At 52.4% G+C, this 14849-nt stretch overlaps 1 protein-coding gene across 2 annotated transcripts in view; it reads right to left on the bottom strand.

Annotated features, from left to right (window-relative positions):
* Positions 1–13400, bottom strand: part of NKD1 (NKD inhibitor of WNT signaling pathway 1) — an 86348-nt gene extending 72948 nt beyond the window's left edge. The window contains exons 1-3 of one of the 2 annotated variants that reach the window (XR_004480664.2): positions 13148–13389; positions 12993–13025; positions 12178–12311 (exon numbers count right to left, since the gene is read on the bottom strand). Coding sequence is in view for 1 of the 2 variants with exons in the window: in XM_004264886.1 (XP_004264934.1) it covers positions 12178–12311; positions 12993–13025; positions 13148–13172 (192 nt within the window). In the remaining variant the exon portion in view is untranslated. Of the gene's footprint in view, positions 1–12177; positions 12312–12992; positions 13026–13147 lie in introns of both variants that reach the window. The other variant, XM_004264886.1, reaches the window with a different exon arrangement.
* Positions 13401–14849: the final 1449 nt, after the last annotated feature.

Below are 14849 nucleotides of genomic sequence, written 5' to 3' on the forward strand. Positions count from 1 at the left end.
ATTATGTTTTATAATGGGCCTTTGTATATATGGGTTTGGGTATAGATGTGCGTTTAGATATACACATATCTATCTATAAATAGATCTATCTATTTATCGGTATGGATATCCATGTCTACATGTCCATATCTATCTATCAATCATCTATAGACATGGCTATCCACACCTATAAACTAAACAGAAAGTTACACAAAGCAATATTTACTATTACTATATAGGATATTCTCTTATATTTTTATTTTTGTCTATTTCATTTTTTTTTTAATGCTGGTCACTACATGGATTTCATGAGCCATGAATGGGGTTATAACATACAGTTTAAGGGAAAAAAAAAACTCACTTATAATGATTTAAGATAGCTCTAAAATCAGACTGATCTGAATTTGAATCTTCCTAGAGCAAGATTCCACTTCCAAGTCAAGTGACTTTGGGCAAGACGGTAGATTTCTTTAAAGCCTCAGTTTCCGGGACTTCCCTGGTGGCACAGTGGTTAAGAATCCGTCTGCCAATGCAGGGGACATGGGTTCAATCCCTGGTCTGGGAAGATCCCACATGCTGCAGAGCAACTAAGCCCATGTGCCACAACTACTGAGCCTGCGCTCTAGAGCCCACAAGCCATAACTACTGAACCCGCGAGCCACAACTACTGAAGTCCACGCGCCTAGAGCCCATGCTCTGCAATGAGGAGCCACCGCAATGAGAAGCCCATGCACCACAATGAAGAGTAGCCCCTGCTCGCCACAACTAGAGAAAGCCTGTGCACCACAACGAAGACCCAACCCAGCCAAAAATAAATAAATAAATAATTTTTAAAAAACGCCTCAGTTTCCCCAGCAGTAAAATGGGGATAATAATAGTACCTGCCTCATAATGGTGTTGTGAGAACTGAGTGGTAGGGACAGCTCTTGGCCCAGGGCCTGACATATAGCAGATACTTAATGCGGCACCTATGGTTCAGCACAGGGCTCAGCATACACAGGCACTTAACAGTCACACTGAGGCTGCCGCCACAGAACACTGAGAAAGGAGGCACATACCCAAGACTGACCGGGGCAGTGGGCTCCTTGGGATTTCCAGGGCAGGGGAGCAAGATAAGTGCTCCCACCATGCACTGAAAAGGCAGCCTCGTTCCTGGTTTGTAGTAGTTTTCTGACATCATCTTTTTGCTTTTGAAGTCTATCTAGATCCCTAGGGGAAAGAAGGGTAAAACAAGGTCGAGGTCAAAAACTGCCCTGTAACAAGGTTACCTCTGGAAGCCAGGCCCGGAGTGGCCTCAGTACCCCAAGGTAGCACCCCCAAACCTACACAGTGGAGCCACCATCCGCCAAAGCCTCCGTGAGAGGGGCCCACCAGCCTGCGCAGACTTCTGCAGTCAGAGATACACCCTGGGCCTGAGCCCATTTGGGAGGTTCCGGTCTTCCCCAGCCTCACCTGTAGCCTGACGGTGGCCAGGCCCATCCTGCTGACAGGGACTTTTATGCTCTGCCCTACCCTCTCCAGGGCCCCAGCTCTGTACTCAAGCTCAAGGCCAGGGGCTTGGGCAGCACGTGGCAGACCAGCCAATCAGCTCCCGGCTGACACTACTTCATGGGACCAGGAGGTTCTCCCCAACCTCCCACCCAGCCAGAAAGGAGAGAAGCTGGAGTGATCGGACATCGATAAAAATAAAACCGTGGAAGAAGATTTGCAGCAGGTGGACGAAGAACCAAAACAGGTTGCAACATAGAGCATTGCGTCCCGCAACCCCCAAGAGCTACCCACCCCCGGTGCCAGACCGCGTATGTCTGCCTGAACATCTCAGAGACTGGATTCTGTCCTAAGCCAGACACCCAGAAGTGGGTTGAAGACTCTCTATTGCCAGTCGTGCCTCCCGGCCTTTGCACTTCCCAAACCCTTTGAGATGTTTTTACTAAACCTTTCATCACCTGGCTATTTATCCTTTGGGTCTCAACAACTTAACTCCCCAGTGCAAAGTAGAACCCTCCTCATTCTCTCTCACCACGCCCTGCTCTTCCCCTTCATCATGTTTAGCACACATCTGGATGATCGTTAGCTAACCACACGAGAAAGCTGCAAGAGGAGGGGTGACGTCTGCTTTATCCTCCCTGATTTGCCAGTGAACTCACTTCAGTCCTCGAACAACTCCATCAGGTAGCCACCATGACTACCCATCCCACCAGCTGTGAAAGTTGAGGAGCAGCAATGAGCCGTCACGTGGCCCAAGGCCACTCGGCTGGGGAGAGGTGCGGCTGGAACTTGGCCCCAGGAAGTCTGATTCTGAAAGCTCTAAACACACTCCCGACACCTACTACATGCACACGCTGGGCCTCAGTATAAAGTGGCCCAAACCACATCTATACTGTACTTACCCCACCTGCCCTCCTATCCTGTTCCCCGGCAACTGAAACATGCTACCCATGACTCCCCAGCACCCAGCCTTGGCTCGGTCTGTACCCTCTGCCTTGGAGGCAGCCTGACTCCGCTCTCCCTTGGCTGGGCTCAGGACTTAACTTGCTGAGCTCGTCTCCTCGTCTGTACACAGGGTGAATAATACATGTAAAGAATGCATGTAAACCATTAGGAACTTTTAATATTCCCTTGTACGGACTATTATCACTAACATATTCATACCCCACCAAAATCTTGTAGGTCTAAATCAACAGTCACAAGCCAGGCCAACTCCAGCTGTCTGGGTCCACCCAGAAAAGTGTTTTTGAAAAATTGTATGTAGTTGATGATAATTTTTTAAATTAGAAAAATTTCACATAAAAATCCAGGTGGCTGGATTCTCTTAACGAGAGAATGGCAATACCAGGGCCACATTCCCACGTGACAACAGTTGGCTGGGGCTGAGGGACACTGTTCTCTTGACTCAGGACATGTGCTCCCCAGGGCACCCTAGTCCCCCCACCTCCCCGGTGTCTCCCTCCCAGCCTGCTGCGTTCATGAACATGACTTCTCTGGCCTTTAGATTCTGACCCCTGGTCCCAGTCTTACCGTCCTTAGAGCCATACTGACATGCCACCTCCTTCAGAAACACCTCCCCGAATCTCCATAACCCTGTGTCTCTTCCTGGTCTTATAACTGTAAGAGCGAACTTGTATTGAGCACTTACGGTGCGCCTGACATTACAACTGTTTTACAATTTGAGTCCTCACAACTGCCCTATGATGCAGGTACTATTATCATCCCTGCTTTACAGATGAGGAAACACAAGCAGAGTTGATTATTCTATTGCCATCCCCACCCCCATCCATTCCCCACCCTCTCTGTACTGCCCCGTGCCTCCAGGAAGCTGACCCTGTGGACCAATTCACTGGAGCTTTCTGGCCTCTGGCTTCTGAATTCAGCCAATGCGAAGCCCCGGCAGGAAACGGGAGGATACGAGGAGATGGGAGTTAGGGTATTTCTTCTCCACTCCCTCACTACTTCTGTACCATGTCTCTGACTGTGGTTAATCCTCCATCTTTATAGCTTCTGCCTGGTCTCCACCCATCGTCAGCTGTGGTTCCTACAGGGATCCAATCTAAAATATCCAACATTTCCTCCCCTGGCCCTTTCTGCCCTAGGGGTGGTAACAGCTTCCCACTCTTGCCAGGGACCATCAGTCCCTGGGTACCTCAACGCCCCATAAAGTATCCCTGAACCCTGCCCATACCTCTGGAAGCTAGTTTCATTTAAACTCTCTGCAGTGCATCTGTTTCCCACTAGACCTCTGGCTGACAGAGGTTCGACACTATGCCCAAGGTCCCACAGTTAGCAAATGGTGCAGCAGGATCTGAACCCAAGACATCAGGTTCCAAAGTTCTCGCTCTTTAAGCACCACCCTACACCGCCTGATGTCCTAATCTACTTCTCCTGGTCCTTCACCTGCTTACGGCCTCCTCAAGAGTCCCCTGGGTGACACTCAAGAACCAAGCACTGTGCCTGGACCAATGCAGACCTTCCAGAATCTCTCACTGAGCCCACAGAATACAGTCACTTGATTCCTCTTTATCCTCCCAAGTATTTTTACGAGGGAGAGCCCATCCCCACATTCCTTCTCCCCCCAGATCACAGAGCTCACCTCTTTCCTGCTGGCCCCTCACACAGGCCCTTCACACACTTGTCTCCCCTCTGGACAAAGACCACGCTCCGTAACATGGCTGAGAAGGGCCCCAGGCCCAGGCTGTGACCTCTCTTCAGCCAACTGAACTTCAACCAGCATCTCAAATGAACCACCCTCTTCTCTACAGGGCTTTCTCACACGTGGCCGGTCGGTCCGGCAAACACTCATGGCTGTTACATGTCCTCTCCCCTTGCCCTGCTCACCACCACCCCTCCCCCCATGCACCTTGGCCTTAAATCCCAGCTCCTCTGAGACTACCCTCTGACCCTGGACCAGTTGGTACTTCCTGCTCTAGAGCCCCCAGAGCATCCTCTAACATTCCCTGAACATCGTCTTCATTATTCGAGAGCTACCTTCCCAAACCATGAGCCAATCAAACACAAATATCAATGCAAAGTAAAATATTAGCAAATCAAATACAGCAGCATTTTAAAGCAGCAGCCTATCATGGCAAAGAGGGATTTAACTTAGGAGTGCAAAGAAAGCTGAACACTAGGAAATCTAGTTATGTAAATCATGCATACAAATCTACATTATATTAGCAAAGAATCACCAGCTCCATCAACACCCCAACAGCATTTGATAAAATTCAATAATTATTCCTGGTTTTAAAAATCCTAGCAATCCAGGAGATGAAGAAAGCTTTCTTAACTAGATAAACAATGAACATCATACTTAATAGTTATTAAGTAAGTTGAGGCGATTCTAACCAATGCAATAAGATAAGAAAAATAGATGAGAGGCAAAGATGAAAGTTTAGTTCCACTAAACTCCAAGTTCTATGACGCAGGAACTATGTTCTCTTCCTCATAGTTTCTACAACATCCTACCCATGCTCAAATATATGTAGAATGAACAGCCACCCAGATTAGGTCTGATTCCTATTAAATGTTCTCAAAGCACCCAGCACTTCTCCTTTGAGGCATAAATCACAGCTTAGGTTGTGTAATTTGCTTTTAAAAATACTTATCTTTTCCTACTAGAGTGTAAGGTCCATGAAAACCAGGACCATGCTCTACTGACAGAGCAAATGTATACCTGGCCTAAAGCAAGTACTCAATTTCTATTGCACAGATGCATGAATGACTTGAATAGAATGCATTTACTACATAGTTTCTAAATTATAATACATGATTTTATCCTACTTCTCAGCCTGAAGATCCGAGGCCCAGAGAAGGGGGGGGTCCTTCAGCTGATGGCACACCACTGTGAAGCCCACCCACTACCCTGGGATCCTCTGAAAGGCGTCAGCCACACACAAACCGCAGCCCACATGGCTCAACAAGTAAGGAAAGCGAAGCCCAGAGCAAGTCCTCAGAGCCCTCTAAACAAACACACATCCAGGACGCGCCCCAGAGGGCAGAGCCGTCTGGTGAGAGCTCCTGTGTGCCGCCCTTCTGGGGCTAAGGGTGACTTCAGTGGAGGGACCTGAGGCTTCCCTCGCGAAGCCCCGTGACGGGTACCCACATGGATAAAGAGCCTCCTCTGCTTTCCCGGGAAGTTATCAAAGAATTACTTATGTCTCTGGAAATGCTTGTTTGGAAAAGGTTCCCCAGCCCACCTGGGCTTGGCAGGAGCGGCAGCGTCACCAGGCCTGCCCTCTGGGGAGGGATCAGGCTTTCCCTCCAGCTCCTGAAGGGACTCGGCCATTTTTCATGCACAGAGTCTGAAGCCAGCCATAAAGAAGCAGGCAGCTTCCCAGGATAAACGGAGCACGGTGACATCAAAGCCTGCCTTCCAGATTAAACAACTGAGGCCTTCAGCTCTCTCTGGCGTTTCTTCCAGGATATTCTGGGCTTCTGCCTCAGTTCTCCCTCAGATGGAATGGCAGATATTTTGTTTGTGAGAGTCTGAATTTTTTCCTTCCTCTGGGAGGGGGTGGGGAAGGGAGGGGGGAGAGAGAGCGAGAGGAAGAGAAAGAATGTCTGTGAGAGACAAGAGCCACAAAAAGAACATGCGTGAGTGGAAAAGAGAGCGGTAAGTCAGGGAGGCAGCCGGAAGGGGCTGCTTTGGAATCCAACGAGCGACCTAAAAATTCCAAAGTTGTGAACCTACAGCCAGTGAGAGAGGCTGCGAGAAACCCCCGAGCAAGGAGGACTGAGGGGTCCCTGACTCCCCAGCGCCTGCAGATCTCTTTGTGGGCCCCTGCCTCATTGCCCAGAGAGTCAGGCTGCATGCCCCTTCCTCAGACACATCTGCTAAACTGAGGCAGGAGACCCTCCTCCCTCAGGCACAGGTTCACAGCACTTCTGGGGCAGGATGGGCTCTCTCTGGGATTGGCTTGTCACTGCCTCTTGCCCCCTGGTTCTTGGGGTGCCTCCCTCTGCCAATGCCACCGCTCAGGCTGCCACATCCCACCACGGCTGGGCTTCTGCCCCTCCTCCCCCGCAGGGCAGCAGGGGCTGCCCCTCCACCCAAACAGCTGGAGAAATGCCCCAAGTCCCTGTGCATGACGCTGCATGCGAATCAGCCCTACAGAGCGCGCTGGTGGCTGCCCGCCTGGCTCCGCCCCACCCACCTGTCCAGAGGGGAAGGTAGCTCACACGTGCCAAGAGCCACTGACATGGGGGGCTTTGCAGAAAGAATGAGCACCAGAGAGAGTTCCAGACCCCACAGGCTGCAGAGCCGCTTGGAGGCCACAGTCCCTTCTCAAGGGCCCAACCCAAGCACCACGCATTGTCCATGGACACTAGCGAGTGAGGGGTCTCCCCCAGCTCCCACTGCACAAACCCATCCCCTCTTCCCACACTTTCTCCCTCACTGCCTCAGCTTCTCATGAGTGTTACTGTCTGCCAGTGTGCCTGTGACCACGCTTATTCTTTGTCTCCTTTATTAGACTGGAAGCTACAGGAGGACAGGCACCACAGCTCTGTGATTTGCCACTGTAGCCTCAATGCCCAGCACAGCTAGGGAATCCATAATTAATAACAATTCATTATTGATCATAATTAATTAATAGCTGAGTGTCTGAAAGAAAAGGCCTAATTCCACTCTTCCCTTTATTCCTACTTCCAGCTCCACCTGGCGGGGGAAGAGAACCTGGGGGAGGAAGAGGCAGGGATGGTGACTTAATCTATCTCCATTCATTCATTCAGCAAATATATCATGAGAGCCCACCATGTGCCCCAGGGCTGCCACAAGGAAGATGGACTCCTCAGAAAGTGATTCTTCCATTGCTGACAGCTTAGCCTTGCTGTTTTAAGCCCTCCAAGGGACAGTCTGGCCCCTGAGCCCAGGGGCCCAAGCTTCCTGTTATGAGGAGGAATTCACTCTGTCTATCACCCACCTTCTCTCCTCACTTCTGACACTCCCACTGGGTGAGGGGATGGAACCTTCCCCAAGGCTAGGAGCTTGTGGGACATGCTGAGGTTGTCTCCTGGGTTAGCTTCCCCCTGAGTTTGTGACAGTTTGTGCGAGATATGAATGTAGAGGGTCTGTTCCTGAGTTCGAGGGACACAACACACACACAGCCTGACTCGGGGAACCAGTGTCCTTCTCAAAGAAGAAAAGTTTCGAAGGGAGAATAAGGCACTCCTCGAACCTCTACCAGAGACCCCATCACAGAGATGCATGAAAGCACCCAGAATGACAACCTTGCCCACCTCCCACCTTCCTGAGGGATCCAGACCTACCAGAAACAAGAAGCCCCACCTGGCACTCTGTTCAGCTCCAGCTTGCCCCAGCTCTCCTCCCCATTCCCCAGGGGTCCAGAAAGCTGCCAGGTGGGGCTATGAAGCTGGCCTGGGTGCCAGGGGCAGAGGGCACCCTCCGTGGAGAACTCAAAGAAGCCAGTGAGTGGAGGTCCAAACGCCTCCACTGGCCTCAAAGCAAATCATCTTTTAATTCTGAAACACCAAATATTTAATTTATGCTTTACCTCAAATGTCAAGTCCACCTCCCGGCACATAGCTTTGAAACCACGTAAGGAGGCCTAACACTTTCCATATGGTGAAGACATGGGGCCTTTTAATTGTGCCAACTGGTATCATTCAAGGGTAATTCCCCTGGAATCCGGCACTCAGGCAGCAGCTGGGCCAGCCTCCAATCTCATCGCCCAGCTCCATACATCCCCACGGGCTCCAACAGGGCCTGCGCCCTCCCAATCTTCCCTAAACATCAAAATGCACTAGGTGCCCCCTAATCAAATTACCAAACCGCCTGGCAGCCACCTTTGATCCAGAGGCAGACTTGCCTGCACCGAAGCTCTCAGCCTGTTTCTTCAGGCGGCTCTGCCATAAAAGAACAAAAGGACCAAACTGGGGGGTGGGGGAGGGGAGGGTCTTAAATCCAGTTGTACACATTTATATATGCACACGTGTGCACACGCTGCAGGAGCGTACACAGATGCGCAGATTCTGCTTCTCTGAGTGTTCTCCTATCAACATCTCTGCGTCCATTACGCTACTCCATCCATCTACTAAACTTGTTAGCTTCACCCATTATATTTTCCAGAGCCAACATTTCCAGTTGGTTTTCTTTTGTAACTGCCTGTTGCTGCTTCGTGTTTCTAATATTGTCCTTTATCTCTGAGATTATTATGCTTATTTTAATTTCTAATTGCTTAGCATATTGTTGTCTGGCATACAAACTGTTCACCTATCAGTTGTCTTCTGCAGTACTTGTACAGGTCACATTTCTCATTATTTTTCTCTGCCAAGCTCATATTCCCTTGAAGTTCAGCATGTACCCACTGAAAGGGCAGAAGCCCTAGCCTGTGTCCCTCCAAGTGAGGCTACAGAGTATGGGGGAGGGGGAGCCTCTGGTTTCGTAATATGGGCCCCCATCTCCACCTCTCCCAGGGCCTCAGGAACCTGCCAGTACTTTTCTCCCCACGTTCTACTTTCAGTGAAGAGTTATCTGCCAGAACCCTGCCAGGGATGAGCATGTTATTACACCCATTTTGCAGATGAGCTAAGTAAGGTAGACAAAGGTAAAACGGCTTATACAAGGTGACAAGCTATTGTGGCCGAGACTGACCTCATTTAGTTTTGTATTTGGGAGGGCAGGCATGGGTTAAATTGCCGGTGAGGTCACCCTCTCATATCCCAGGATCTTGCATGAAACTCAGACCCAATTTAAACATTTACTAAGCTACTCAGGCTCCCTCAGAGAGGAAGAGGGCAAGCAGGGGCCCCTCATGCTTCTGCCTGCCCCACAACCTGCCTCATCCCAAAGTACTCGGCAGCCGGCCAGGGTGCCACCTCTCGGGAATGAATAAGTGCGACCCCCTCCAGGCAGATGTTCTCGTGTGGAACTTTACCACACATGGTTTCCACTGTCCTAGAAAGTACTCCAGAATGGGAGAAAACCAGAGTCCACACCAGCCGGCTGGCAACTTTACAGGGTTATGAGGAGGATTAAGATAATGTAAGCAAAGTGCTTGACACACACAGGCGCTTAATAAATAGTAGTTATTGGTGCAGTAAAAATGCTGGTTGGATGAGCCATGAATGTGCCCCCCGCCACTTTGGTGAAAGGCCGGGTGACCGAGTGGACACAGAGGCCAACCCCAGGACGGGTCTGGGGCTGGTGAGGGGACCTCTGCCAGTCCTTGGAACTCAGCACACTTTGGAGCCCACGCCCTCCTACATCCTGATGAGATAATGGAAGAACCTGGAGCCACCCTTTCCGTGCCACTGGAAATCACAGAAATTAAACAGACCGGGGGTTGCCTACTGCTATCCTGTTCGGTATCTCAACATTTCCCAAATGTGGGGCATTCCGTTCTCATTCACAATTTTGACCAGTTGTACTTAATATTTTTCTCAGAATTGACTTTAGACTATCTCTTTCCACTTAGCTTCCTCCTAAGCAATAATATCTGCAAATTCAAGGGTTTTATGTCCCAGTTATTTATTTTTTTCTGGTTAAAAAAAATGTAACTCTTAAGATAAGAAATATTCCTCCAGGTACCACTTGAAATCACCTCACAGGCCTCCACGGGGCAGCCCCACACCCTGGGCTCACCCTGACTTCTCCCTGGGCCATCCCCACCTCTGCAGGCTCAGGAGTGAGGCCAGCGGTGGTGGGAACCCAGGCATCCAGGTCCCAGTCAGCAAGCACAACTCTCAAGGCAGCAGAGATTCCCTCCCCTTAATATGTTGGATGGCAGGTCCCACGCTCCACCACCCAACATATGTCATGCTGATGGCTCTGTGTCTCACATCTTCAAAAGTGCTTTGAACAAACACTAATGACCCCTCAGCATTTCTCTGAGAGAGGGGGCTGGGGAAGGAGGGGGCAACACCATCCCATGCTGTCCTCAGATGGGGGAAGAAACCAGGCAACAAAATTCCGTGACTTTACCAAAGCCATAGTCCTAAGCTGGGGCCCCCTCCCTCCCCTCCTTCATTTCCCCCAATGGCAACTTTTACTGGCTCGCATTCCTCTTGCTGGGAACACTACTATTTAATTAAAAACGACAGACTTTTGTTTTCCTCTCCTTCCTTCCTCCTCCCTCCCATCCTCCAGGACTGGATGCCAAGGAGACCTACCAAAAACATGCGGGTAACATTTGTTATGGCTTTGAAGATAAAAGTCAATTGAAGTAAGCCCTCGCTGTATTTCAAGTTTCCCCTAAAGCATGGAGCAAGCTCCCTGGCAGTTTAGGAAAGAAAAAAAAAAGCAGGGGGGACTGCAAATAAATGTCATTCTGCAGGAATACTTTGTAAAAATAAACAGGCTGAAAAAACCCAAAACTTGATTAATGGAAATCCACTCAGTTGGCCTCTGTCTTCAGCTGCAAATGCATTTGTTCATATGGCTAAATCGGATCATTTTCATTGGGCTTTAAATAAATAAGGAGATCAAAAACTAGAAATGGTGGGGGAAGAAAGGGAAGTTTGGAGTTCTGTTTTTAAAGGGCCCCAACTGCAGTGCCCCCGCCCACCGAGTTTTGGCCTTTCCCGGGGGACAGCAGCTCCAATTCTAACCCAGCCAACAGATGAAGAGAAATGGCGAAGAGAAGGCCCCCAGCTCAGCAGTGGCAGTAGAGGAGGAGATGGGAGCTTCTTCCAGATGCAGGGGTTATTTCATACGTGCACAAGAGTCGACTCTATCCACAGGCTCACCTCCTCCAACTGGCTGCACCCAGTCCAGGTCCCACCACCAAATACACACACACACACACACACACACACACAGCTGAAAAGTCCACTGGCCCCTCCCCAGCCCATGGACAAGACCAAAGAACTAACCAGACCTGAGACTCAGTCTGTTCTCCTCTAAGTTAAAAAAAAAAAAATTAAATGTCACATCAAAAAGTTGATTGATCCTTTGATCCTTGGCTTGCTCGAGTTCCACGCAGACCATCTGAAAGCCCTGTGCAGAGTTCTGGAGCCCATAGGACATCTGTGAACACCAGTGCCAGGCCAGGAGCTGAGGCTGGACTCACTCACTCCCCTGTCACATCTACTGCTCCCCTAGGAACAACTCCAACCTCAGGGACCCACTGGGGGAGGGCTAGGGGCAGGCCCAGGCTACAGCAGAATGAGGCCCTCTCTCTCCTTGTGGGCCAAGCCAAGGGGTCTCCCAGATCTCAGTACCCCCCAAGTTCTGCCCACCACCAGATCACAGCCGGCTCTACTGGGGCTGCAGGACAGATAGTACTGATGAATGTCACACACTTGGAACACATCAGAGGCCGGCACAGTTCTGCCTTCCACCCAGACACCCCCAGATGCCTTCCCACTTCCCTAGCCCCAACTCCAAATCCACCTTTGAGCGCTGGCCACAGAAACAAGGTAGAAGTCAGAGCAGGCCCCCAGATCCCTCCAGCGCAGACAAGCTTCCCCATCAACTGGACCTGCACCACCACATCACCTAGGACATTCCCCACACACACACACGGCAGCCCTCTGCCCCCAACTGAACAGGAGACTGCCACCTGTGTCACCAATAAGGTTCCCCAAGGCAGGGGGTGTACAGGGTCATACTGGTGGGTCAGGGGCAGCTGAGAAGGGATTTCTGGACTTAGAAGCTGCGCCGAGAGGGTGCTAAAAGTTGGGGTTCGGGGGGTAGGTATGGAGAAGCATCTCTGAGGTTGAAAGGGACGTAGGTGGGGATCGTACCCGAGTTCCTCTGCCAACGGTGCCAGCCGCCCGCAGCTGTCGGGATCCGGAGCTGCCACCCGGGCAGCGCTGCCTCCCGATCCACTCCTCAATGCCTTTCCGAGCCCAGGCGGCGCTCGCAGCGAAGCTGTCACCTGAGGCGGGGACGACACGAAGCCCCTGAGTCTGGCCCCTAGGCTGAAAGTTACCCGAGAGAGGAGAGAAAGAGTGGGCGAGGCAGAGGCAGCAGGGACCCGGAGGGTGTTGGGAGCCGCGCACAATCCGAGAGAAGGACGCAGGTAATCAGGAGAAGGGAGTTCAGCGAAGCCCCAAGAGCGGGGATCCAGAGCGGAGCCAAGGGGGAAGCAGGACCCCAGGAAGACGCGTCTGGGGATCAGAAGAGCGAGCGCCAGAGGCCAGGACTGAGGAGGGGAGGGATGAACACGGGGTGAGGGGAAGAGGGGAACTGAGCGTCGGGTGAGGGGGCGCAGAAGCCAAGATCTCGGGAGAGGGGACTGAGGGCCAGAAAGAGAGGGCGCAGGCTCTTGGAGAAGGGGCTTAGGAGCCTGAAAAGGGGGTGCAGAGAGTGCGGGGTCGGGGTACCGCAACAGGAGGGGTTGAGAGTCAGAAGAGAGAGCACAGGATAGCGGGGAGGGGGTAGGATGGACAGAGGAGGGGACACAAAGTCCGCTCCAAGGAGAGGGTTTGTGGGACTGGTGACTGGAGTAGCGGGTGGGGGTGGCCCTGGTAATAAGATCCGCGGGCTAGGCCATTCCGCCGCCGTCCGCGGTGCTTCCCAGTCTATCGCCCCCGGTCCGTGCCCCGCGCGCCCCTACCTTCCGGGCTCTCCCTGCGCTTGCACACGGCGGCTGCAGGCACATCGCGCGCGGCGGCGGCGGGAGCCGGAAAGAAAGGAGAGGCAGAGAGTTAGCAATCGCGGGGGCGAGGGCGGCGGGGACCAGGGGGCCGGCACGCGGGCGGGGACACTGACCCGGCTTGGAGTGAAGTTTCCCCATGCTGGGGGTGCTGCGGGAGGGGGCGTCCCTAAGCCATGCGCCCGGCCCGCGGGCCCTGCGGCTCGCCGCGCCGCGCCTCGCTCTCCTCCTCCTGGAGCAGCCCCGAAGCCGAGCGGATCCTGAAAGGTCGCCGCGACACGATCCTGCCGCCGTCGCCGCGGCCGGACTGACGCCCGGGCGCGCCGAACCCCTAGCCCGCCGCCGCAGCCTGCGCCTCCCCGCGCGCCCATTGGCCGGGCGCGGCGCATCAAAGGCGAGGCGGGCCGCGGAGGGAGAAGTCTGGGGGCGGGGCCGGCGGGCTGGGGGCGGGGCGTGGAGAGGCGCTGCAGGGCTGGACACAGCGCCCCCCTCCAGGCTGCGGTCTCTGACCCGGGCCGGGGGCTGGGGACCCGGGACTGGGGATCGGGGGTGGGGGGGGTGATGGGAGGCGGAGGAGCTCTGGCCATGAGGAGTATTGGAACAGACACCCTCTTGGGTCCTGCCCGCTCTGCAATAACCGCTCCTCTGGCTCACGGGGCTGTGCGTTCCCTCCGCTCTATTTTTCCTGGCAGCGGACAGGAGGACTCAGCGGCTCCACTTTACAGGTGATGAAACTGAGGTCGGAGAAGAGACGCTGCTTGGAGCGCCCGCAGCGTTGCCCCTTCCGTTGCACGATCGGACTTCTGCAGAAAGTGTTCGCTTATTACCCGCCCCGTGCCCGCCCACCTTCTCCTCCGACTCTTTACGTTTTGATTTGGTTGTGCAGGAGAAGCCCCCACTGCACCTTCGGCCAGCTGTGGACCCAGCCAACTCCCGGCGGCTACAAGTGTCCGAAAGCCACGAGTTGCCAGCCAATCGCTGTCCCCGCATCCCGGGGCCCGTGGGTGCCCGCCGGGGGTCGGGGCGCGCTGCCAGCTGTGCAGCCCGGAAGGGGGTAACCGCTGGGTCTTTGATCTTCCTTGGTTTCCGCTCCCCGCTGCAGTTCGCCAGACCAAGGGCTTGTTTGTTTTGTCTGGGGAGGTCTCTGCGGAGGGGAGGGCGACATCAAGGGGTTCCACTCCACCTTTGTGGTTCTCAGAGAGAACGCCTGCTCTTCTAGGGACGCTGTGGGCCTGTTAAGTTCTTCCTGGTACTCGGTAGCCTAGGCGTGGGAAAAGAAAACTCTGAGCTAGGACTGAATTCTCTGTGTGAGCCTCAGTTTTATGGTCTGTAAAATGGAGGCTCAATTCTGCCCTTCTTGCCAACTCCTTAGAGGGGCACTGCCGAAAAGGAAGATAATGTGAGCAACATATGTAATTTCCAAATTTCCTAGTAGCCACATTTTTTTTAAAAAAGTCAAAAAGAAACATTAAACTTATTTTAATATATTTTCTTTAACTTGATATATCAAAAACGCTTTAATTTCAACTTATAATGAGATATTGTACATTCTTTGTTTTGCACTGTTTAAAACCTGGTGTGCATTTTACATTTAGAGCACATCTCAACACAGACGAGCCACATTTCAAGTGACCAATAGCCATGGGTGATTGGTGGCTACTGTATTGGACATCATAACTCTGGATCATCTACATGTCTCAAAAGGATATTGGGAACTGTGTGGCCCTCCAGAGTCATAAATCCCTTCACCCAACAATGTCTTACTTCCTTTCTCCAAACTTGCTTTCTACACACCCATTTGTGTGGAAATGAAGGCTA

The sequence above is a fragment of the Orcinus orca genome, chromosome 20 (genome assembly GCF_937001465.1).
Source record: "Orcinus orca chromosome 20, mOrcOrc1.1, whole genome shotgun sequence".
Taxonomy (NCBI): domain Eukaryota; kingdom Metazoa; phylum Chordata; class Mammalia; order Artiodactyla; family Delphinidae; genus Orcinus; species Orcinus orca.